The 26,381-nt window shown below is 45.8% G+C and overlaps 1 protein-coding gene across 2 annotated transcripts in view; it reads right to left on the reverse strand.

Moving 5' to 3' along the window:
• Window positions 1–26,381, reverse strand: part of SYT17 (synaptotagmin 17) — a 190,953-nt gene that overhangs the window by 47,135 nt on the left and 117,437 nt on the right. The window contains exon 10 of one of the 2 annotated variants that reach the window (XM_064592591.1): window positions 11,380–20,311. The exons of the other annotated variant lie outside the window; for it this stretch is intronic. Within the exon in view, the coding sequence (XP_064448661.1) occupies window positions 20,267–20,311 (45 nt within the window). The 3' untranslated portion in view covers window positions 11,380–20,266. Of the gene's footprint in view, window positions 1–11,379; window positions 20,312–26,381 lie in introns of those variants that run through there. 2 annotated transcript variants of the gene reach the window in all.

Below are 26,381 nucleotides of genomic sequence, written 5' to 3' on the forward strand. Positions count from 1 at the left end.
CTTTCCATGCTGTGCTCTCTGGAAGGAAGTCAGTATGCACAATTCACATTGGAAGAGTACAGCATTCTGTTCTGCCTCCTTTCGGGCAAAGTATCTACCTAAATTATTTAGAATTCTCTCGCCCAGGAGAATCTCTTGTTAATCTCCCTATTTATTTATTTATTTATTTATTTATTTATTTATTTATATCAGTATGCACTCGTGAGTCTTTTTTTTTTTTTTTCTTTTCTTTCTTTCCCTTTCTTTTTTTCTTCTTTTACTTTAGGTTCTAATCCAGTGTTATTTCATTTATTTTGAATCCCAAGTTATTCCAGCTTTGGCCACTGGAACTCTTTCAGTTCGCTCCTATGCCCCTTTGACATACCCCATCATTGTGATTTTGTGTTTGAACATTTCCTTACTTCCTGGCATTACAAGATGCTTCAGGTTCAGCTTGTGTATTTCTTGGCCCCGTGCTAGAATGAGCCATCCCTCCTTTTGTTGGAGAATGGTTTTACAAACCTAGATCTGAGAGCTAAATGTGCTTGTTGCTACTGAGGTGTTCTTGCTTCTTGGTCCTCTCAGAAGACGATGCAAAGCAAAGTATCTGTATAGTAACCTGTGTATATACCATAGAACTGTAAATATTTCTATATGGAACCATCTGAATGTATATTAAGCTTGACATAAGTTCACACTGCTCTTTCTGTAAACCGTTCTACATGGGTCATTCTAGCCTTCTCTGCTTGTTTAATTATTAATATTTATTTTATTTATTTTAGAGCGAGAAAGGATGGGGAGGGGCAGAGGGAGAGGGGAAGAGAAACACAAGCAGACTCCATGCTGAGCGCAAAGCCTGATGCGGGGCTCCATCTCACGACCCTGAGATCAGACCTGAGCTGAAACCGAGAGTCGGTCTCTCGTCCACCGTGCCACCCAGGCACCCCTCTGCTTGCTTATTTATAATCTCCCACTCCAACAATGAGAGCCTTGGTTTCCACCATTGCTATCCATTTACTTAACTGTTCAAGTAAACACATATTCTGGTGTTTCCTTTGTTTTGACCAACAAGTCAACTGAAAAACTACCCAAGAATATACAGATACATGAAGGAGGATGCTCACTGGTAGACTGACTTTTCACCACTATCTGGCTCCCTTCCCTGTCGGAGGATTATACTTCTTTGCCATTTGAACCCAGACTTGGTCATGTGACTTGGTTTTGCGCTCCCCCTCCCCCCAAGGTGAGCAGGTCACATGCATCACTTCCTGTCAGAAGCTTTAAGCCAGGGTGTGTCTTGTCACCTTCTCTTTTCTCTCTGCTACACTGTCCTACAAATTTCAGATAATGGCTGCTCCATCAGGCTGGCTCCTGGAGCAGAGATGACACAGGGCAGAAATAATGGAAATACATCATGAGCAAGAAATAAACTTTTCTTGTCTTCAGTAACATTAATTACAGTAGCATCCTGACCGACAGAGTTTGTAACAGTGAAAACCGCAAGAAACGCGAGTATCTGTCAACAGGGGACTTAGTTAATAAAGGATGGTATATTTCCTTTTTTTTAAATGATGGTATATTTCAATAATAGTTTACTAGTGCAGCTCTTGCCAAAACAAACAAAAGTCTGTCTCTATCACTGAGATGGAAGACTGTCCATATTGTTGTCAGTGCAAAAACAAGCAAGTTGTGGAACAGTGCACTCAGTATGATCCCACGTTGTAAAACAATTTATGTAGCGATGTTAGTATGTGCGTAGGGGAAAAAAAACCCTCCAGAGGAATATATACCAAACTCTCAGCAGTGGTTGTCTCTACATTTTAGATTTCTATATTGGAATTTTTACAAGTTCTGAGTCAAGATTCCCTCTGCTCTGGGCTGAATCTGTTTCATCTGTCAGTTGGCAGTTAGGCTGGAATATGCAAATTGGCTTTCCCCTTGGATGGATTTGACAATCTACAAGGTTAAGTCTGGAGGCAAACATGTGGACTTGTTAAGTGGGGACAGGCTAATAAATAAGGCAATTTGAGCAGCATTCCTGGAATTTTTTCCAAGCCCATCAAAAGTGCAGGATGTCATTAGCACTCATCTTCATTCCCAGCGTCAACAATGATGATTACAAAATGATGGAAACTTAAATGGTTTCTCCACCTCCACTTGTCACTTATGGCTCTTGGGTCATTATTTTCCTGGAGTAGTTTTAGCAACAATGAAGAACGAGGTTGGGTTGGGGGGGTGTTGTCTTCTTCATCTTTGAATCCTCAGTACCTGGCTCCAGCTTGGCCCAGGGTAGGTATTCCATTAATATGATTCCGAAAATGTCGTTTTTTTCTTTTTTGAAAGATTTATTTATTTATTTATTTTATTTGACAGAGAGAGACAGCGAGAGAGGGAACACAAGCAGTGGGAGTGGGAGAGGGAGAAGCAGGCTTCCCGCCGAGCAGGGAGCCTGATGTGGGGCTCTATCCCAGGACCCTGGGATCATGACCTGAGCCGAAGGCAGACGCCTAAAGACTGAGCCAGCCAGGCGCCCCGAAAATGTCGTTTTCTTTTTTTTTTTAAAGATTTTATTTATTTATTTATTAGAGAGCGAGCCAGAGAGAAAGAGCATGAGAAGGGAGAGGGTCAGAGGGAGAAGCAGGCTCCCCGCTGAGCCGGGAGCCCGATGTGGGACTCGATCCCAGGACCCTGGGATCATGAACCGAGCCGAAGGCAGTCGCTTAACCAACTGAGCCACCCAGGCGCCCGAAAATGTCGTTTTCAATAATAAAAATCATTTTTGAAAAATATCTAATTTATAAATTTATCATATAATAAAACTGACTTTGGCGTGAAGATCAGTGGATTTTTTTTTAAAGATTTTATTTATTTATTTGACACAGAGAGAGCACAAGCAGGGGGAGCAGCAGAGGGAGAGGGAGAAGCAGGCTCCCCGCTGAGCAGGGGGCCCGATGTAGGACTCGATCCCAGGACCCCGGGATCCTGACCTGAGCTGAAGGCAGACACTTAACCGACTGAGCCACCCAGGCGCCCCTGATCAATGGATTTTAACGTATGTATAGATGTCTATAGTTGCCACCACAATCTGAACACAGAACAGTTCCATCACCCCAAGAAAACTCTGCTGTGTTTTTTTCCCTTTATAATTACATTCTACCCCCCATTCCTAACTCCTGGCGAACACGGATAGCTTTACTTTCTCAAGAATGTCATATAGATGTGAGCATACACATTAGATAATATTTTGAGACTGGTTTCTGTCAGTTATCATCATCATCATCATCATCATCATCATCATCATCATCATTATTTTGCTGAGTAGTATTCCTCAATAACATTGTTGTGTGTGAGGTTTTTTTTTTTTTGAGCACCTACTATGTGTCACGCTCTGTGCTAGGTATTGGGGCTATAACAGAAGTCAGGACAGCTTTGGTCCCTATTCGTTTGGAGCTTGCAGACATCCTCAAGTAGGTTCATAGCACATCAGAGTCCTAAGGGGGCCCAGAGATAATCTCTTAGCTACTCCAAGTGTGGTCTTGGACCAGGAACATCAGCATTCCCTGAGGACTTGTTAAAACGCAGAACCTCCTGGGTTGCCGGGGTGGCGCGGTCGGTTAACGTCTGGCTCTTGGTTTCGTCTCAGGTGGTGATCTCAGGGTTGTGAGGTCTCTGTGCTGAGCCTGGAATCTGCTTCACGTTTTCTTTCCCGCTCCCTCTGCCCCTCCCTCTTCAAATAAATAAATAAATCATTTAAAAAAATGCAGAACCTCTTACACTTCAAACTAATGCAGTTGTGTGTCAGCTATTCTTCAATTAAAAAAAAATGCAAATCCTCCGGCTGCATTCCAGACCTATTGAATTACAGTCTGCACATTAACAGGATTCCCAGGTGGTTTTCCTGCACGTTCAGCTTCGAGAAGTCCTACCTTGCCCTCCACAGAGCTCAGAGATTCCTACATCCTTGCCCCATACCGATTCAGTCTTTGCATGAATGCCTCCAGCCACGGGTCTTATTCTGTACTTAGCAGCCAGACACTTCCATGAAGAGCAGCTCAAATTATTTGCAGTTTTTCTTAGTCTAAATGGAAATTCGCTTTTGTATAAATTCCACACTATGATTCTAGCTCTGACTTTTGGGTCAATCCAAAACACACATAGTCTTCTTTCACCTGTTATCTCTTTGGTTATTTACAGACTTAGTGTCCTTTTCTCCAGGCTGGATACCTCCAGGTGCTACAATCATTTTTTGCATTCATTTACTCACCCACTTTTAGTATGTTTTATTGGTACTTACTACATCCAGTCACTGAACTTGACTATCTCCAAAAATTTTGACATAGAGTTCAGATGGGTTAACTGGATGTTATAGTTTTGAGTATTTCTGATAAGATTTAAAGGAAGGAAAGAAAACATTTAATATGGATAGCTATGACTAGAAGACACAAGCCCAAATGCCTGGCACGTAGCCAAAATACACCACTTAAAGGGGGTTCGTAGCTGCCAGCAGCACCGATCTATTGTTCCTGCCTGGGAGGTAAGCCCCACTATTGAATCATCTTCTGACTTTTCAAAACAAGTCAGAAATTTGGGATTTGATGTGAAGTTTCTGATTTTTAGATGTGTACAATTACACCAGTCAGGGTGATCCACTGCTAACAGAATTCTCTGTGGTTGGCTTAAGCAGAAGAAGGGTTAATAGAAAGGTATAACAGCTCAAAAAATTGACCTTAAGGTATAGAGCTGGGCTCAGGAAATGGGCAAGACCCACAAGAGCCCCAGCAGCTGCGGACATAGCAAGATTGTGCCAAGGGAGGTGCCTGGTAAAAAGCTAACATTGGTACCGCTGCCGTGGGACATTGGGCAATGTCCCCCCCACCCCCCGTCCATCAGCCCCACTGCCTTCCAGCTGCCCCCTCCATTCATAATGCTAGGTGTGCCCTTCAAGTGGCAACACTTGGGTCCCATGTCCCAGGAACTGAGAGAGAGGGAATATCTTCCCCTTTGACTTCCTTGAAATGGGAGAAGGACCTACTGGGGATTCTTATTTTTGAGACTTTAAATGCTGGGAGGTTAAACAAAAAACTGAGCACAGCAACCATATTAGGAATGCTTTAGGCTGCAAGTTACCATGAACAGCTTAAAACATAAAGACACAAGAAACCAAAGACCTGTAGTCACAGAGCTGACCCAGTAATTGCAGTGTCATCAAGGACCAGGCTTTTTCTCTCTGCAGTTATCCTTCCCATACTGGCTTTTTTTTGCTCTTCGTCTTGTCTCATGACCATAAAATGGCCACCACGGCTCCAGCATCACATCTGCATTCCAGTTGTGAATAAGAGGATGGGATGGCATCCCTGAGTGCTCCTCATGAGGCTGTGCCTTTTATCAGGGTTTGGTCACACGACCACCTTTAGCTTCAAGATAGAGTAACACGGTATCTGACTTTTTTCTTTTATTTTTAAAAAATTTTCCCTTATTTTCATTAATTTTGGTAAATTTATTTTGAAATAATTTCAAACTTACAGCAAAGTTGCAAGAATAATATAAACAGCTTCCAAATAGCTTTTACCCACATTCCCCAATTAACTTTTTTTTTTGCCACATTTGCTTTATAATTCTGTATTTTTTCATATCAATTTTTTCTGAATTATTTAAAAATAAGATACAGGGGTGCTTGGCTGGCTCAGTCAGTAGAGCACGTGACTCTTGATCTTGAGGTCATGAGCTCTAGCCCCACGTTGAGCCTGGAGCTCACTTAAAAAAAATAAAAATAAAAAAAATCAATAAAAATAAATTGCAAACAGAATGCCCTTCATCTCTACACATTCCAGCGTGTATTTCCCAAATACAAGTTTCTTCTTACACATAACCACAGTAGAGTAATCAAATTCAGGAGATGACACATTAATACAAGTATCTGGCTTTTTTCAATCTCTGGAGTGGATGACTGGCAAGAAAGAAGGGAGTTGGGAATAGCCATTGGGGTAGAAATCTACGGCAACTATTTTTGAAAAAGTCCCACCCCATAGAGTATCTATGGACCATATCCCTCCTGAGAGCCACCGATTTGCCTTTACTGCTTTAAACTTCTTGCTGAACTACATTTCTTTTGATTAGAATCGTGAGAATATTTGCATGACACACATTTCCACTTTTCATATTGATGTCATTTACTTTCGAAATGGTGTTGGAAAGCATCCACTGCAGAGAACAGGCAGGTGTAGGTACAGTATTATTCTTTCCAAATTTTTACTGAACAGATAAAAAAACGAACAGGTTTTTTCTTTTTCTTCAATTTCCTTGTAATGTCAATTTCCTGAAAACCTTCCCTAAATGATATAATTATGTTGCTTTAATTCTCACAATTTATAATGAAATCAGAGAGTAAAAGAGGGATATTGAGAGTTCCTCCTCATCTCCTTGAAAAATTAAATTCAAATTATACTTGGAGAGATAGGAGATGGTCACGTGGAATGATATTTTTATATTATCTTTTTAAATGAAATTGAGGATAGGAAGTGTTCTGTAAAAAGTGGGTGCTACAGGGGCCTGGCCTCTGGTCTGCTTGGGGGTGTGGGGATGGTTATGTATGACTGGCTAAGGGAGAGTCAGGGATGGGAGAGGAGTTCAAAAAGGAGGAGGGAGGCACTAAGGTTTCCCATGGGGAGAGGGAGAGACATTTTGACTGGGCAATCTTTCGTTATCTGAAAACTGCACCCCCTTCTGCCTTCTTTCATAGATGTGCTGGACGGTCAGAGCCCCAGGCTAAAGGTTTAAGCAGGGAATGTGCAAGAATGGGATATAATACAGCTGACTTTTCCACTCTGACAGGGAGGGAATTCTTATTGGAACTGGGATCTTAGGGGTTTGGCAGACCTGACTGAGCAGGATCCTTGCCCACACGCAACCAGGTTCCCAGAGTGCTGGACCAGAAAAAGAGCACCAAGAACTGGGTTAAAGGTGTGACATGTGGTTGGAAAAAAGAAAATTTAGGGAGGCCTAGAATTTATTCCCTGTGAGTGGAAGACAAGTTGGAGGGCAACTAGTATAGGACCAAGACTGTGTAGGATGGGTGGATATGGGAGGGCTAAGAGTGAATTGCAGGTTGTGGGGTGGTGGCAGGGTGGGGGTGGTGGCTGGGTAAGGGTGGGGGGCTGGGAAAAGGGAGAGTTTGTGAGAGGAAGAGTTGCCAGATCAAAGAAATGAAAGATAGTCTCCCTTTCCCCCATTCCATTGTTTCTGCCTTCCAAGACTATTATATCCATGTGCTGACATGGATAGAAACATCAAGGGAAATATTAGATGAGTTAACCTCTAAATAAGTCAAGCTAAGCATAGGTATTTGGGACAAGATGATTTAAAAATCGAATTTAGAGGTTAAAGAGCATGGCACTGGGGGTCAGATAGACCTGAGGTCTATCCTGGGTCTTCTATTCACTAGCTGTGTGACCATAGACAAGTTACGTAACTTCTCTGTGCCTCAGTACTCCTTTACAAAATGGGAATAGTACTAAAATCTACCTTGTTGGGTTGTAGTCAGAATTAGATGAGACAATGCATGTAGAATGCCTAGTGCACATTCTGGGGCATTAAGAGGCCATCGATACACCATGGTTTCTCTGTTCCTGGTGACTTTAGGGACATTATTCAATCCCTTGGGGCTTCTGAAGTTGGTTCTGTGGAGAGAATGATATAAAGGATGGGAAATTGCCTTGAAAAGTTAAAAATGTACTTATAGGGCGCCTGGGTGGCTCAGTTGGTTAAGCGACTGCCTTCGGCTCAGGTCATGATCCTGGAGTCCCTGGATCGAGTCCCGCATCGGGCTCCCTGCTCGGCAGGGAGCCTGCTTCTCCCTCTGACCCTCCCCCCTCTCATGTGCTTGCTCTCTCTCATTCTCTCTCTCTCAAATAAATAAAATCTTTAAAAAAAAAGTACTTATAAACAGAAGTTTTTTTTTTTTAAGATTTTATTTATTTATTAGAGAAGGAGAGAGCAAGAATGAGCAGGGGGAGGGGCAGAGGGAGAAGAAGAATCAGACTCCCCACTGAGCGGGGAGCTTAACATGGGGCTTGATCCCAGCACCCGGGGATCATGACCTGAGTCGAAGGCAGACACTTAACCAACTGAGCCACCCAGGTGCCCCAGTTTTGGTTTTTTTTTTAAACAGAAGGGTTTTTTTGTTTTTTAAAGATTTTATTTGTTTATTTTTGTGTGCATGCATGCAAGAGAGAGAGAACATAAGGGGGGAGGGGAGGTGGAAGGGGCAGAGGGAGAAGCAGACTCCCCGCTGAGCAGGGAATCCGATGCAGCACTCAATCCCAGGATCCTGGGATCATGACCTGAGTGGAAGGCAGATGCTTAATAGCTTAACCAACTGAACCATGCAGGCACCCAACAGAAATTTGTTTTTTTAATCATTCAGGAATATACAAATAAGGAGCTGAAGGGATTTTGCTGGTTGCATTGAAAGCCATGGTTCTGGAGGCTATCCAGAGGCAGCAGACATCCATGCTGACAGAAGCTAAGATCTTATTCATGACCAGCTTGCGGTCTCCCAATGGTTTGATTACTGGAAATTGTGTGTAGGATATCATGGCAAATTGTGTATAGGGTATCATGGCAGATACTGTTAGTTGCTTATCTATCAACCATATTCTGGTTTTGTTCAGATATTCTGTGGTCATGAGCTTTAAAGAATTACTTCCCCAGCCCCACTGAATGGGGAGGGTAAATCCTGAATATTTCAAGCCAATCTTAGTAATTCTGCTTCCTTGGCCAGTGACTGGTTCATAAATTGGCATGTGATACCATTCTGGCCAATGAAGGAAAGCCTGGGGGGGGGGGGGCTCTGTGAAAGTTTCCACATCTTATAAATGGACACAAGGAGGAAGTATGTCCTCTTTTCTTGCTCTGACCTTTGGATGTTGCTTCGTGGAGATGTGATTTTTGGACCTGTGTCAGTCACCGTGCACCCATAAGAAACAACATTATATTTGGCAATGTGGAAAGCTCTAAAGAACTTAGGTACCTGATGATATTGTTGAACAATTAGGGACATCCCTCCCCCTCAGGCACCTTCCTATATGATTGTTTTGTATACTGATCCTATTCTGCAACCTTGTTAAACTCATTTGTTCTAGTGGTGGTTGTGTGGATTCTTTAGGCTCTTCTATGTCAATAATTGTATCATCTACAAATAGAGACTGTTTTACTTCTTCCCTTCTGATCTTTATTCCTTTATTTCTTTTTCTTGCTTTATTGCAATGGCAAGAACTGCCAGTACAATGTTAAAAAGAAGTGGTGAGAATAAGCATTCTTGCCTTATTTATTATTTCATCCTATTATATGAGATTGTACATTTATCATTGCTTAAGCCAGTTAAACTGGGTTTTCTGCAAGCTTTAATGCTTCCAGCTGAAAGCATTGTAGCTGACACTATTATTAAAGGAAGGATTGATCCCAGAAGACTTGGTTGTATATAGGTTGGAGTTACCAGTGGTAAGGTTAAAATAATACATCTCAAGTTACTTCTAACTGCAGATCTGTTGGGTTCCATTTGAAAATATAGCTTCTTTGCTCCTGGGGAACCCTGCTGTTCCCAGTGATGTTGAGAACTGGACTCGAGATGGGGTGACCCGATCAGGCCAAGATCTATGTCTCATGGAGAAGCCTGCCTGCATTCCCTACAGAATCAAGAAAGTACAAATACGGCTACATATTTCTGTGATGGGCTCCCACTTTCCTAGGAGGAAGGCTGGAAGTTGAGCTCACTGATGCCAATTATCCAAAGAGGATGTGATCCAGAAGCTAGATAAGGATCAACAGGGCTCAGCTGGGATTTGGCCTTCTCCAAGTGGAAGGAATAAAATCTTTGGTTGGCTCTGAAAATGAAATCTAAACAAAATCTCAGGCAATCACAGACACAGTTCTTTGCTCTCTATAAGCTTTAAAAAAAAAAAAAATTAAACAAATGTTAAGATTCTCCCGTGCGGATCTTGACTCCAGCTTTTATGCTGAAACCCAACATCACGTTCAAAGCACCTGCAAGCCATATGTGCTCCCGCAAGGGCTTTGGGAGTGTCAGGTGGCGCCAGTGGGCACGTTTGATCCCCACCTGCTACCACATGAATGCCCAGACCCATGGACTGCCAGTGCCTTTCTGAGCAGTCACTCAGAAGCCTGGCCAAAATATCATGATGCCAAGTAAGATGAACAGAGGGCGCCTGGCTTTCACCTGCAGCGGCCACCTTTCTAATACCGGAGGCTTTGAGGTTTTTCAGTTCCAAAAGCCATACGGCAGTTCTTGACCTGGAGAGAAGGCAAATAGGATAAGTGGCATTCTTCCAAAGCCTTTATTTTGGTCGTTTGGGATAACTGGGTTTTAAAATGCTGGTGCCTGTCGTATTCTTTCCAGCCTGACATTTTGGAGGAGGCGTGTCTAACTTTATAAATTTATGATGCATCATGAACCGTGGAGAAATCATTTCGAGAATGTATTCAGGCTGCTTCTAAAGGGCCACTCCCACGGCTCTGACAGAGGTCACTGATGGTGCTTGGGTGGGGCTTATGAACGATCAGTCACCGTTTTTGGTTTGCCCTGGTTCTGAGCAGAGCTGAGCTCGCTCGCCGTATTTACTCACAGCTCCGCTCTCAGTCAGTAGGGCACGTTCACAAGACTGCAGGCTGGGAAAACTGCTCTCTTCCGCTTGTTCAAATATCTCTGTATGGACAGCAATATCCTTTGAATAAAATAATAATATGAAACTCCCAGATCACGTATCATCTGTCCAAAACAGCTCAGACTTTGTGACACCGTTAGGATGAACAAATGAATACTTTTCTATTGTGGTAAATCACACAGCATAGAATTTGCCATTTTATACTAAACGCCACTGAATTGTACTCAAAATATCCACTGTATTACTAATTGCTTTGTTGTAATAGGATTTGGTTAAAAGTAGTTCATTTAGGGCGCCTGGGTGGCTCAGTTGGTTAGGCGACTGCCTTGGGCTCAGGTCATGATCCTGGAGTCCCTGCTCGGCAGGGAGTCTGCTTCTCCCTCTGACCCTCCCCCCTCTCATGTGCTCTCTCTCATTCTCTCTCTCTCAAATAAATAAATAAAATCTTTAAAAAAAAATAGTTCATTTGGCAGAATCTTAATTTCCATCTGCCAAAGCCAAGGTCAAGGTTGAAATGGACATGCAGCCTCTCTGCTACTACAATTGTATTTTTTAAAAAGATTTTATTTGAGAGAGAGAGAGAAGCACAAGCAAGGGGAGAGGGGTAGAGGGAGAGGGAGAAGCAGACTCCCTGCCGAGCAAGGAGCCCGATCCGGGGCTTGATCCCAGGACCCTGGGATCGGGACCTGAGCCGAAGGCAGACGCTTAACCGACTGAGCCACCCAGGCGCCCCTCACTGTGTGCCTTTATACATACGTGTGTGTGTGTGTGTGTGTGTGTGTGTGTGTGTGTGTGTGTAGACAGAGAGAGAAGTGCCCAAGATCATAGGCAGTGGCAAAACCAGTATTTGAACTTGGCTCCTCTACTCTGGCTTTTTGTTACTCTATGCTGCCTCTGGCGACGGAATTAGCAAGTGGGGAGTAGCACCTTGAGCCCTGTAAGGGAAGCCAGAAAATGGGTGGACTTGGTTTGAAGCCTAGCATTACTACCCACTTGGGGACCAATTCAAAACCAATTCCAGGGGCGCCTGGGTGGCTCAGTCTTTAAGCTCTGCCTTTGGCTCTGGTCATGATCCCAGTGTGCTGGGATCCAACCCGCATCGGGCTCCCTTCTTGGCCGGAAGCCTGCTTCTCCCTCTCCCACTCCCCCTGCTTGTGTTCCCTCTCACGCTGTCTCTGTCAATTAAAAAAAAAAAACAAAACTTTAAAAAAACAAAACCAATTCCGGAGAGCAAAAGAAGTTAACTGACTTACTGTCTTATCTTCTGGGTTGGACCAACCCAGATGCATGGGCACCCGGATGGGCAAATGACGTGGTGTCCTGTTGAGTCAGGTGGTCAGGGTTAAAAATCTGGCTCTATCACCTACTAGGTTTGTGACCTTGAGCAAGTTACTGGAGCTCTGTGCCTCAGCTTCCTCATCTGTAAAATGGCAACAATAAATTGTACCTACCTTGTAGGGTTATAACAAAGTCATCTTTATACACAAGAAGTCACTGTAAAAGGTAATGACAATTTTCTCTATGCGGTTGCATTTCCAGGGATGTTTTAGCACCATCCCTGTGACTCGGCACCTACTGTCCCATCCCTCAGTTCAGCTTGGACCCTCTGGACTCTCTCCCAGCCCCAGCCACTTTGCCTAATCAGGATCTTATCACATCTCAATCTGGGCTCTCCCAGACCAGGAAGGAACCCCCTGGGTCCTGCCTGCCTCCTGCCACTGTCTGCATGGGCCTTAGCTGGGGAGACAGAAACCAAATCCTTCCCAAAGATGCTGGGAAATTAGTTTAGCACCGTCTGCCGGTGTGCAGTGACTCAGAGGCTGCCAGCGTGGTGGGGCCCATGGGCTCTGGGGTTTGAACAAGATTGATGTTGTCATGAATGCAAAGCAGGGCAAGGCTGCTGGGAGGCTGGGAGGCTGGGAGGCTGGGAGGCAGGGAGAGCCAGGGCCTTCTGTTTGCTTCTTGGTTTCCCTTCTAGGTGAGCTGAGGTTTTGGGCAGCAGGGCTCCCTTGGCAGCTCACTACGAGATGGTAGAGAAGCCAGAGGGCTCTGAGGAGAGGCCCTGGGGTACAGGGGAAAGCTAGCAGTTGGTTGGACTCATGTCAGCAGGCCTCCATCCTGGTTGCTTACTGTGTGACTTTGGCAAGGAGCTCAACCTCTCTGAGCCCCCATCTCCTTGTCAGTCAAGCAGAAATGATAATAGCAACTGGGGTTGCTGGGAGGATGAGTGAGATCTCGGATGTGAAGAGCAGAGCTTAGCAGAGCACACAGTAAGGGCTCAGTCATCACACCAATCCCCAAGGTTGCTCCCTGTCTCTTCCTTTCTTCAAACATTCCCATCCCCTTGGACCCTTCAAAAGGACTCTCTGAAGGCAAACATTCACCAAAAGGGTGGAGAAGGAAAGGACCGGAGGAGGTGTTGTGTGTGTGTGTGCGTGTAAGTGTAAGAAAGACGAGAGAGACACAGAGAAAGAGAGAGAGAGAGACGGGGGGTCCAAACCCTGGCTCTGCCACTCACTAGCTATGTCTCCACAGTCACTCACCTCCTTGGGGCCTCACCTTGCTCATCAGTACAACAGGGACAGTAAGAGCCCCTGCTCTGTAGGGCTGGTGGGAAGATTAAAGGAGTCCATATAAAGCTGTTAGTAGAGAGCCTGGTACGTAGTAACTGCTCAGTGTGGCAGGCAGGAGTCCAAGATGGCGCACCGGGGTCCACTCCCTGTACAGTCCCCGCCCAGAGTGTGGGTGGGATGTGGGAATCTGGTGAGGCACCACTCTGCTGATAAGGTTACATTATTCGGCCAAGTCAAAGGATGTTGCAGATGTAATTAAGGTCTCTAATAGGTTCAGTTTACCAAAAGAGAGATTATCCTGAGTGAGCCTGATTTAATCACACGAACCCTTAGAATCTGGGTCTAGAGGTCAGAGACGGAAGAAATGAAGAAATTCAAAGCCTCCTCGCTGCTCTCCAGTCGGCCTTGAAGAAGCAAACAGCCGTGTGTGGAGAGGGCCCTGTGGCAGGGAACAGTGGGAAGCCCCCAGGAGCCGAGACCTCAGTCCCACAGCGGGGAGGAACTGAGCTCAGTCAACAACCAGTGAAATCTGGAAGAGGACCCCAGCCTCAGGGGAGATCTCGCCCCAGCTGGCACCTTGACTCAGCCAGGGGAGACCCAGAGCCATACGGTATTAAGCTACTTACCCATTCTACAGTTAATAGACATTCGGATTGTTTTCCGTTCCAGTTGACACTTTTACTTTGCAAACTTTTTTATTTTTATTTTTATTATTTTTTAAATAACAGGGCCGATATAAAGCAAGCTGGCTGTGAGAAATCCTGCCACACGGTGTTCATGCTATGGTTTGGTTCTACTTGGGTAAGAGCTTCAGTGGAACTTACACTGTGGCCCCTCCCTTGAACTTGGAGCTGGAAGGAGAGATAACCACCTAGACCGGCTCCATCACTCTACCGTTTGCACGGAGAGGGGAGTGCCTTCCCTGAGATTACAGAGGAATAAATTTACAGAGTAAGTTCATGGTTGAGCTGGAATTAGATCCAGGCATCCCGGAAAGAGCATGAGCTTTGGAGTTCCAGCCACGCACCAGCTGTGTGATCTGGGAAAATTCCTAGAGCCCTCTGAGCCTTGGTGTTCTCATCTGTAAAATGGGGGATCTATTAACACCTTGCAGGAAGGATTAATGAGTTAATACTTGTATGTGTTCAGCACAGTGCCTGGTCCTTAGCAAGCATTCAGGGAAGGGGGAATGATCCCCAACCCCCCCCCCCTCCACCCAGTCTCGCTCTCTCCGTAATAACACGGAAGGGATCCCACGGTCTGAAAAGCTTTCAGTAGAACTTCATGAGAGCCAGACTCCTCTCAGTCACTTCCCAGAGATAACTATCTATTCATCTGGAAAGATCTATCTTGATTTATCTACAGTGAAGAGCGTATTTTGCTCCTTTAACATCTGCTCTTGGTGAAGTACAGACAGGAGATGGTATTTTGCAGGAGGTAGAAGGAATGTCCCAGAGAAAGGAAAATCAAGAGCTCTCCCCACCCCACCCCTGTTCCCTTTCTTTTTTCTTTTCTCTCTGCTTGCAGTCTCTTTCTTCATTAAATCTTTTTAGGCTAAATAATAATACTCTTTAGCATTCGAGTTCACTCGAATTTTCAAATCTCTTCATATCTTATCACATTTTAACTTCACAGCAATTTAGCACTTAGCACAGGGCTATCACATGCTAATAGCTGACAGGATAATATTTATGATAAATGATATAATTATATGATAATATTAATAATGGCTAATATTTGTTGATCATTTACAAAATGCCTGGCACTGTTTTAAGTGCTTTTATGGGTGTTAATCTTTTTTTTTTTTTTTAAGATTTATTTATTTGAGAGAGAGAGAGAGCATGCGCGCTCATGAGTGGGGGGAGGGGCAGAGGGAGAGAATTGCCAAGCGGACTCCTCACTGAGCACGGAGCCTGACACGGGGCTCGATCCCATGACCCTGAGATCATGACCTGAGCCGAAACCAAGAGTAGGACCCTTAACCGACGGAGCCACCCAGGCGCCCCAATAGGTGTTAATCTTCACAACAACCCTAGGAGGTAGATACTAATACTGATATCAATCTATAGGTGAGGAAACTGAGGCACAGACAGGCAAAGCAACTGGCCCGAAGTTGCACAGCTAGTCAATAGAGGAACTGGGTGTTGAATCCAAGTGGGCAGATTTTTCTCCATTTGTCCCCTTAGATTCAATGGCTGCCCTTCTCTGCCCCACTGTGCTAAGGCACTCTGACCTCCATGACCTATTCCCTTGTTCTCTGGTTTCCAGTTGGGGTCAGCCAGGGGGAGGCTTGGAGGACAGGAAGAGATCTGGCTGTTTCTCACCTTCCTGCCCCCGCCCCCCTCCTGGCTGTAGTTCTGCTCGGCCATGGCTCTGTCTAGTGGCCCTTCCTCCCCCATCCTGGCTCTCCTCTGGCTCTGGGGACACATCCTCTCTTCCTGTACCGACCGGGGTGGTCCAGCTCCCTGCTTCTGCTAGTCTAGCTCCTCGTTAAACTCTTTTAAAATAAACACTGTAGCAGGTGCCCTATGTTTTTCTGGCTGAGCCACCAGGTAATCCCACCTCAGAGCCTGAACGCTCAGCCGCCATCTTACAGTGCCTCAACCCAGAGAGGAAGCTTTAGGATTCCCCTTGGAGAGGGAGATAAGAGAGCCTCTAGTCTAACTTCTCATTTCACAAATGAGAATGCTTTAGGAGGTGCTGCATGAGGAAATGTCTTACCTCTGACTGTAGCAGATGCTGGTGGGGCCCTGGGCTCTCATCATTCTGTATAGACCCACAGCTTCTTACTGCCATGCACCTGTGATTTTCTGTCTGGGCCACTTGGTGGCCCCAAGAATCTGTTCACGAATCACTCCAGCTAAGCAGCTTCAAGCAGTGACAGATAGAGGCTGGTGGATAAATGCCCCAACTCCCTCGCCCCTTAGATGAGTTTTATACAGTCTCCCGGAGGCCCCCAGCTGGATTGGGTCCCAACTGCCCTAAGCAGTAACCCACTCACGAATGCACCCTGTATTGGCTTCCTTCCCTGCCCTGTCTCACTTCCCCATGCCCTGCTGGTGCTTCCTGGGGTCATCTCGCAAATAAGCTACTTACATCAAATTCTTGTTTCTGGGATCTGCTTCTAGAGAACCCAAACTAAGGTAGGGACCACTCAGGGGTTTCTCTTGTCCTATACCTTCTTTTTGTTCTGGGAAGCAGCCTTCCCACTCTCAGTCCATGGCTTGGGTGGGATAGATCCCTCCCACCCCCCAGCTCCAGGGGAGCTATATCATACAGAGTACCCCATCTGTCTGACCACAGGGATTGGTTCAAGGATGGGCATTTGTGATATTGTGATTTATAATAAGAAATAAATATTTGTTCTTCATCCACAGGCTCCTGGCTCATAGCTCCTAAAACCCTTAGACTTTCCAGTGATGGGATCAATTGTTATGCTAATCATCTAAGGATGGGGGCAGGCTGTCAATGGAGCTAATCTTGTGAATAGAGAGAGGGTTGGAACTTTCAGTCCCATACCTCTCCCACCCCCATCTCTGGGGAGGGGAGAGACAGTCTGGGGACTGAGCTCAATGACCAAGGCCAATGATTTCATCAATCCTGCCTATGTAACGAAGCTTCCATACAAACCTAAAAGGATGGGTTTCAGAGAGCTTCCAGGTTGGTGAACATGTGGAGATTTGGGGAGAGAAGGGCTGGAGGGGCCACTCAGAGAGCATGGAAGCTCCACGCCCCTTCCTACATACCTTACCCTAGGCATCTCTTTCATCTGGCTGTTCCTGAATTATAGCCTTTTATCATAAACCAGCGATCTAGTAAATACACGTTTTCCTGAATTCAGTGAGTATCTGTAGCAAATTCATCAAACCCACGGAGGGGGTCATGGAAACCTGCAATTTATGGCTGATTGGTCAGAAGTACAGTTGATAACCTGGACTTGCAATTGGCATCTGAAGCCAGGTGGGGGGTGGGGGTCAGTCTTGCAGGACTGAACCCTACAACTGTGGGATCTGATGCTATCTCCAGGTGACAGTGTCAGAATTGGCCAGAACTGTAGTTGGTGATCAAATCTTAGCGTGTCACTCAAAGGCTCACAGAAATCAAGTATAAGACTACTGGTGGGAAGAGAAGCCCTCCTTCCATGGGGGCCACTGAACTCCATGAAGGGCAGTGGGACTGCCAGCCGACCTCTGTCACCTCTTAGTGGAAGCTTGTCTATGAATGAAGCCAGTTCCAAGGAAAACAGCGCTGAGAGAGAGAGAGAGAGAGACTTCCTGATGACACTGTCTGCATCCCTGTTTTAGAGGCTTTATTATTATTTAGGTGTGGCAACATCAACAGATGAGATGATTGCCATTAAAAAGATAACTTGTTATGCTCACAGATCTTGAGAGAGACAGTACATGTCACATGCTGGGGGACAGCATGCAAGGGGCAGTCACCAGGCAGGGCTGGGAGGAGGGTCTGTGGGTAAGAGGCTTAATTTTTAAAAAATATTTTATTTATTTATTTGACACAGAGAGAGAAAGCATGTGAACACAAGCAAGGGGAGCAGCAGGCAGAGAAAGAGGGAGAAGAAGGCTCCCCACGGATCAGGGAGCCAGACCTGGGGCTCAATCCCAAAACCCTGGGATTAAGAACTGAGCAGAAGGCAGACGCTTAATCGACTGAGCCACCCAGGTGCCCGGTTAAGAGTCTTTATTGTGGGGGCGCCTGGGTGGCTCAGTCGTTAAGCGTCTGCCTTTGGCTCAGGTCATGATCCCAGGGTCCTGGGATCGAGCCCCGCATCGGGCTCCCCGCTCGGCGGGAAGCCTGCTTCTCCCTCTCCCACTCCCCCTGCTTGTGTTCCCTCTCTTGCTGTGTCTCTCTCTGTCAAATAAATAAATAAAATCTTTAAAAAAAAAAAAAGTCTTTATTGTGGTTTCTGTGGGAAGGAACAGGTGAGGCAGGTTTGAATAATTTCAATGGACTCTGGGGCATTGGGGCTGTCCCTGATTGTTTGTTACCTGGTCCTGGGGTGATTAGAGCAGGTGTATGGTGGCCCGGGGGGTGAGAGCCTGATAAAGGAGGGGATGAGGGGTGTAGACTCTGGATGGGCGGTTTGTACCTGAAAAGCACATCTGGAGAAGTTCTCCTGAGGAGTGAGGGTGACAAAGGAAGCAGCAGGCCAAGCAAGGTGACTCGGAACTGAGGCATATTATCGGGTTGTCTAGAACAAGGTGTGTCCAGCATATGCATGCCGTGCAGATGGTAAAGAAACAAGTGTCCAAGATACAGAAACACAGTGAATATTGTCCCTGGATCCAGCCATACCTTGATTTTGGACTTAGTCACAGGAGCCAATAAATTCCCTGTTCTTCTCCTAAAGTCCTTTGACGTGTTGCCACTTGCAAACAGAAAGAATCACGCAGCTAGTTGAAGGCAGGTTTGGGAGTAAGAAACCACATAATCTTAATATCCAGGCCAGTCTTTTTTTCCACTGCCCCTCTGATTGTGTTCAATGTGTCCCAGACATGTGCCACATGGCCCCCGGACTGCGAGAAACAGGGTGGGTGACATGGCTCCATGGGGATCATAATGGCATCCGGGTGATCAGCCGCAGCCTCCTGTCAAAGCTTGATGAGAGAACAAGGGAACCGAGATGTGCTCAGCCGGGACAGCAAACCCATCAGCAGAGGCTGGGCACCTACTCCTTCATTTCAGTCTCCCTGGGATGACAGATTAAAATTCCAGAAATGTGCACCTGTTCTGTATTCTGGAGATTGTTTCTGTGCCTAAAGAGACCACTAGAGGCCCTGTAAGCAAAGACTTAATGGAGCTGAGTCAAAGTCTGGGAATGTGATGAACTGACGTCCTCGAATAGAGATGACTTGTGGGCATAAGCTAACAGAGCAAATGCCATGGGGTGGTGACGCCATTGCCGTTAAAAAGCGCTTTCCCATCCTTCAGGGTCTGCTAGCAAAACAAAGCAGATATTCAGCCGCTCCAGAGGGCTTCAGCCAGAGACCAGAAGTTCTCTGAATGTACAAGAGTGAGGGAGACATTACCTTGTGCTGGTTGGCACAAGGGTTTGACAGCTGTAACCAAAACTCAAAATAATTTCAGCTCTAACAAGATGAAAGTTTGCCTTTCTCTCTCAGGCAAAAATCCCAGCTAGTGTGGGGGCTCATTCTGTGACATCATAGGGGGTGTGGGGTCCTCCCAGCACACTTCTTCCTTTAAAGGCATGATACAGAAGTCACTCATATTGCATTGGCCAGATCTTGGTCACACGCGGTCATGATTCCAGGCAGCCCTGTGCCCAGCTAAAAATTGGGCTTCTGTACCTACAGAGCTTGGTTCCCAGCCTTGGCGCCATTGACATTTTGAGCCAGATAATTCTGTGTGTTGTGGGGGCGGGGCGCGGAAGGAGGGCTATCCTGTATGTTATAGGGTGATTAGCAATGTCCCTGGCCTCTACCCACTAGATGCCAGGAGTACTCCTCCTCCACGTTGTGACAAACCGAGTAATGTATCTCCAGACATCGCCCAATGTCCCCTCGGAGACAAAATTGTCCCTGCTTGAGAATCCAATTAATGGTGCTTTATAAAGATAAAGCATTGTCTCTCACATGAAAAAAAATCTGGAGGCAGGTGTCCAGAGTCAGAAAGACAGCTCGGCATTGTCAGCAGAGATCCAAGTTCCTCTGGCTTTCTGCCCCACCATCATTAGCATGTGCCTTTCAATGTCAAGGTCATCTCATGGTCACAAGTGGTTGCTGCAGCCGCTGCTCTCCCATCCAAGTGGTAGGAAGGAAGAGATAGGAGCAAAAGCATGACCATCATCTGAGCCAGCCCCCTTGCAGAGAGCGTTCCCAGAAACCTTATCCAACAACTTCTATTTCCATATCTCATTGGCCAGAATTCTCCCTGAAAGGGAGTCTGGGAAATACAGTTTTTCTAGCCAGGCATATTGTCACTCCCGGCGTTATCAGAATTCTTTTGGAAGGAATAAGGGGTGAATTGATGTCGTATAGGCAACTAGAAGTTTCTGCCTTACCTTCCAAGGTGGGAAGAATCTGTGAGTGACCAAAGGAGAGGCTGATGGGGTTGGCGGGGGGGGGGGGGGGGGGGGGAGTAGGGAAGAGTGAGAGAAAGAGAGAAAAAGGAGAGAGAAATCATTGCTGAGTCAAATTCTGAAAAGGAAGTATCACTCCCAGGAGCTGCTGGGTCTGGGTTGAGGAGAAAGAGGCCAATGCAGAAACGGGCTTCTCACTCCTATGCTGGGTCTTGCCCTTTTGGCTTTTGGCTACTGGGGAGGCTAGCTGCATGGGAGGACCCTTGGTCAGGTTCAGGCTCTTCCTGGGTATACATGACTGACCCATCAACTTGAGCTCAGCTGGGCAGTTCTCAGGGATGGCGATGCTGTGGCCTTGGGGATGGGTAAGGGTACTGGAGCTCTGGATCCTGTAGCCACTTTGGTGAGAGGGGGCAGAGGTCAAAGTGGCAAGAGGCACTAAGCTCAAAAGTGCTGGGCTTGGGGCTTTTCTAGGGGCTGCTTGGCCAGATTCCTGGAGGAGTCCTGGCTCTTCTGTGAAGTTACCTTAGGCTTTTTGACTTCCAAGTTACCTTGGAAGTCTTGGAATGCCTGCTGGAGAATTTTGAGGCTTCTGAATTAAGCTGGAGCCCTGTCTGGGGTATTCGTGATACAGGTCACTGGTTTTATGAGTGGACAGTAATAGGAGATTGTCTTGGATACCATGGGCCGGGATGCATGGGGGAGTTTGTGACAAGTTGGATGGCTTTGGTCTGAGTCAGCGGTCGTTGGAGGGCACCAGGGGCCCTCTGGTGGACAGTTGCCATGGGGACCTCTGCATTATTTGCTTCAAAGGAAATTTCTTGCCATGTACCTTTCCTCTTTCCTTTTCTCATGGGTGAATGTTGGGTGTGGCAACACCATTACACAGAACAAAATGGAAGGAAGTTTCTTTCCTGAATGACTGTGTGGATCAGAGTTGCTCCACCAGCCTAGACTACTCACCTCTGAACTCTTACAAAAGCGGGCGATAATAAATCAATAAACATAATAAAATATAAATAACAAAAACAAACAAACCAGAAATGACCATATTTTGGGATCTCTTTGTTACCCAACTTAGCTTATACAGGAATACAGAGTATATGTTCCTTTTTTTTCTCCTTCCAATCCTGTTTTCCTTCCCACTGCCTGCACCCATTCTCAACTCAGCCCAAGGCAAAAGGAACACTCATTTTGGGTGTCTGCTCACTTAGTTTAAGCAAATTAGTTACCCAGCCCAGGAGTTCCTCTAGTGAAGGGCTACCGCTGCAACATCAGGAACAGAGTGGGGGCTCCCATCCCTGTGGCCAAGAGGCTACCTCATCAGCCCCAGCAGGTGAGCGCCAACCATGTGATGTTCTCATAGCAGTCACCACGGGGACCTGCAGCTTTCCCACATGGCAAGCCACCAGTGAGCACCTTACCTGGCTAGGACCCAGATGTCAGTTCCCCCAGCCTCTCTGTGCTCCCCCCACCCAGACCCTGAGTCGGAACCCATGCCCTACACCAATTTCTACAGAGATCTGATCACACCAAGAACGTGGGAGAAATGATCAACTTCACTGAGGAGTTGTGGGGTCACAGGGCAGAGGGGCACATTAAGCTGGTCACGTCCTCCCCCTGGTTGTCTGTAGTGGGTGTTTCTGTTCTCCCAAGTTCCTCAGCTGGGACACCACTGAGCCCACGCTCTGACTGCATCTCATATCTAGCACCCAACCTGAGTGTCTGGCTTCGCTTGGATTCCTATTCAACTCTTTATCCCTTTAGTGTGAGGAGCAATTCACCTTCTCTGTCCAAATCCACATCCAAGCATCCATGATGATACTAAACAAAACAGAGGCTCTTTGGTGGATAAGACCCCTCGCTTTGAAAGGTATCTTAGTGGGGCATGTTTCGTTATTTGAGCATGACCTTTGAGGGAAGGGCACAGTGTGGTCTCATCCCAAAACATCAATGTATTTTTATCTAAATAAATGTAGTCGAATTTTATCCAAATTAATCTATTTCCTATATAAATATAGGAAAATAAAGATGAAATTTCCCACCAGCTACTGAGGCATTAACAAATAGCATCCCCTCGATGCCAGACATCGTTCTAAGGGCTTTACAAATATTAATTCATCTAGTTCACCAAAACTTGGTATTTGTTGGTAACTGAAGCACAGAGAGGTTAAGTAACATGCCCAAGGTCACCCAGCTAGTAAATGGGAGCTGAGATTCAAATCCTGGCGGTCTGGGTCTAGAGCTTATATGCTTAACCACTATGTCATCTCTCTTTCCGTCATTCTGAAGGAATAAATAAATAGGGATTCCTTGTGCCCGCTGTACACACAAGGTTTGCTCTCTTAGGGTGCCTTTGTGTTCTGAGTGATGTACAAATTAAGTCCGGAATCCAATTAAGGGTCCTGGCTAAACATATAAAGTAGAGACAGCCCTGCCCCCAGGGCAGTGGCTTCTCATGGTGGCTCATGAAGTTATCTGAATTTGGGCACCTCTGTGAGAAAGCCCGGGAGGACTGCGCTATTATCATGGGGAGGGTGCTGGGTTTGGAGTCAGCCAACTTGGAGCCAGAATCTTGACTTGCTCGGCCAATTGCTAGTCGTGAGACTTTGGCCAAGCTACTTAAGTTCTTCATAGCTCTGTTTTCATATCAGTAAAATGGGAATACTATCACTTAGCCCACGGAGTTCTTAGAAAGGCTCAGTCGAGATCATGCAAATGGAATGCCTGGCACACAGCGGGACCTTGATAAGCACTGGCTCCTGGTATTGTCCCCCCATTACAGAATGCATCCCACTCAGCTGCGGGTCCATTATTTTTATGTAAGCACTTGTCTCCCATACTGGGTTATAAGCCCCTCAAGGGTGGAGGCTGGATATAATCCAGGGTTTTCAGAGGCGTACCTGCCTGGCAGGCACAAGAGTAGGGTGAGAAAACAGTTAGCAAACAACCTTTCTTTAGATCTGTCCCCTCTTGTCCTATAGAACGTCCAGATTATCAATTCCTTCATGACTTGCAATGGGAGTCCCAAGGCACATGTGCTCAGAACACAGACCTCTTGATTTTTATGCCGCTTCCTCCGTTTGCCTCTTTCTTCAGTGATGGGCTCTTGGAAGGAAATGACGGGGTCAAAGGCCATGGAACACATCCCACCTCTCGCTAGAAACCTCCAAATTGCCTCCACAAAAGCGTTACAACTTAAACGACCCAACAGTGTATGAGGGGGTGTCCATTTCACCATAACATCTACAACAACAAATCTTTTCTGTTTTTTAGCTTTTTGCCTATCTGAAGGATGGACCCATCCGGGTCCTAGACTTTACTTCATTATGGAGTCTGAGTGTTATTTCCTATGGTTACTGGCCATGTGGTTTCCTATGAGACACCTTTCAGCAGTAGGGGCCACGTAGCTTGGATGACCACATCGGGACCTTTTTATCACATTTGCAAATTTCTGTGCTCCCAATGCCTACCACAGGGTATGGGACAAGGCTGGCCTTCATTTGTGTCTGTTGAAGGGCACTGAATCTTTTTGCAGTCAGCAATGGTCTAACTAAGCTGTTCCCTGGGGTTGGAAACCCTCCAGCTCTAGAAATCATACACAAACAAATTGCAGAGAGTGAGTGGAATAAATATTTGAGCATTTCGGAGCCATGGTGGCTTTGATTGTTAAGCTGAGTGTCTTGCTGAGGGGCAGGTGTCCGGATTGACAGATCACAGGCTGTGGAGCCCTTTGGGGGCCAGACCCGCTGTGCTATTTGCCAAGTCTGTCCCCAAAGACCCATTTGGAAGCTACCCAGTGAAGAGTCCAAGGCTACTGCAGGAAGCGCCGCCTCATGGGGCATGTGTTGGATGTATGACCTGCCCTGTGAGTCAGAGGCTTCTTGGCTGCAAGGAATTGAGGGACAAACGTGAGCCTACCCTGACTACCAGCTCACCACATCATGCCCTTCATGACAGCCAAACTGCCCATAAAATTACCCACTTGTCCCTGAGCCTTGCCCTCTGGCCCTGGAAACTGGCCCTGGAGCCTGGCCTTGGTCTGGCTCCCTTCCCCCACCCTGGTCCCATCTACTATTATTTCCATTCCCTGCATCTTGAGCACAGGTGCTCCCACTTCCTTGGCTGTGAGCACAAAGTTGCAACCACAGACCTCTGCATTCACATCCTGAGTGCTGAGCATGATGCCTGGTATATAAGAACTCAATCATCAGCTTAAAAATAAATGACTCCTTACCACTCAAAGTAGGATCCCTGGATTAATAGCAAAGGCATTGGCTGGGAGTTGTGAGATATACAGCATCTCGGGGCCCTGCTCCAGACCTACTGAAACAGGATGTGCACTGTAACAAGACCCTCAGGTGATTCACATGCACCTTCGAATTTGAGAAGCACTGGCCTAATTCATATACTTGTCCTGAAAGTCAGTGACATCAGGTTTGTACGTGCCTGGCAAAGAGCTTGGTACATTACAGAGGTGCAAATAACGTGAGTCATTTCTTTCTCTGTCCCTTCTGCCCTAGAATGCAAAATCTCTGAAGCTAGGGCCTATGTCTCATTTCTCTTGAGATCTCTAGTCAAGTTTAGCACCTGCTCGTCGTCATGCTTGGTAAGTTTTTAAGTGCTAAAGACTTAGCATAGCTTCGTACACCGATCTGTCCAATTGCAGGCTGCAATCCATTAGTAGGTGTGGAAATAAATTAAGTGGGGTGTAACCATCTAGAAAAATAATTAGGGGGCGCCTGGGTGGCTCAGTCAGTAGAGCATGTGACTCTTGATCTTGGGGTTGTGAGTTCAAGCCCCAAGTTGGGCATGGAGATTATGTAACATATAAATAAATAAATAAAAATTAAAATAGAAGAGAATAGGAAACATCAAAGTGCACCCCATGTAATAAGGGTAAGCTTTACTTTGTGAGATCTTGGTTTTTGTCTTGTGTGTGCATGTGTGTGCATGTGGGCATGTCTGGGGTCCCTCTGTCAAGTGTATTTCTTTCTGAGAGTCACAGTCTAACTTGGTCATGCAAGGTCATACTTAGCAATTCTGTGCGCAGGTTCTGGAGTCAGACAAAGATGGATCCAAATCCCAGTTCTCCTATTTAACGACTGTGTGACCTTGGGCAAGTTACTTAACCTCTCAGTTGCTTCCAACTGTGAATAAAGTTGTTAGAAACATCCCTGTGCAGGTTTCTATGTGGACGTAAGTTTTCAAACCCTTTGAGTAAATACCAAAAAGCATGATTGCTAGGTTGTATGGTAAGAATATGTTTAGTTTTGTGGGTTTTTAAAAGTTTTTATTGAATTCTCTCTTTTTTTTAAGTAGGCTCCATACCCAGTGTGGAGCCCCATGCGGGGTTTGAACTCATGACCCTGAGATTGAGACCTGAGCTGAAATCAAGAGTAGGACACTTAATCGACTGAGCCATCCAGGCGCCCCTTATAAAGTTTTTATTTAAATTCCAGATAGTTAACATACTGTTATATATAGTGATTCAACACTTGCATACGTCACCCAGTGTTCATCCCGACAAGTGCGCTCCTTCATCCCTGTGTTCTTTGTAGTTAAGAGTCTGTTTCTTGGTTTGTCTCTCTCTCTCTTTTTTCCCCTCTTTGTTCATTTGTTTCTTAAATTCCACATATGAGTGAAATCATTTGGTATTTGTCTTTCGCAGACTTATTTCACTTAGCATTCTACTCTCTAGTTCTATCCATGTCATTGCAAGTGACATAAGTATGCTTAGTTTTATAAGAAACTACCTAACTGGCTTCCAAAGTATCTGTACTGTTTTGCATTCATTCCCACCAGCAATTAACGAGAGTTCCTGTTGCTCCACATCCGCGTCGGCGTTTATTAATGTCAGCCTTCGGGATTTTGGCAATTCTAATAGGTATGTGGTGCTATCTCACTGTTGTTTTAATTTGCATCTTCCTCATGACATCTGATGTAGAGCAAGCCAAATATTTTCAAGGTTCATCTGCACTGTAGTGTCAGTACTTTGTTTCTTTTAATGGCTGAATAATACTCTCAATTATTTATAGTAGAAAAAATAAAGGAAGTAGGTCCTGGGTTTTTGTTCTTGGTTTTTTTTTTTTA

This window comes from Mirounga angustirostris, unplaced genomic scaffold, assembly GCF_029215605.1.
Source record: "Mirounga angustirostris isolate CCGP_5_RB_7025 unplaced genomic scaffold, mMirAng1.0.hap1 SCAF_5, whole genome shotgun sequence".
Classification (NCBI taxonomy): Eukaryota; Metazoa; Chordata; class Mammalia; order Carnivora; family Phocidae; genus Mirounga; species Mirounga angustirostris.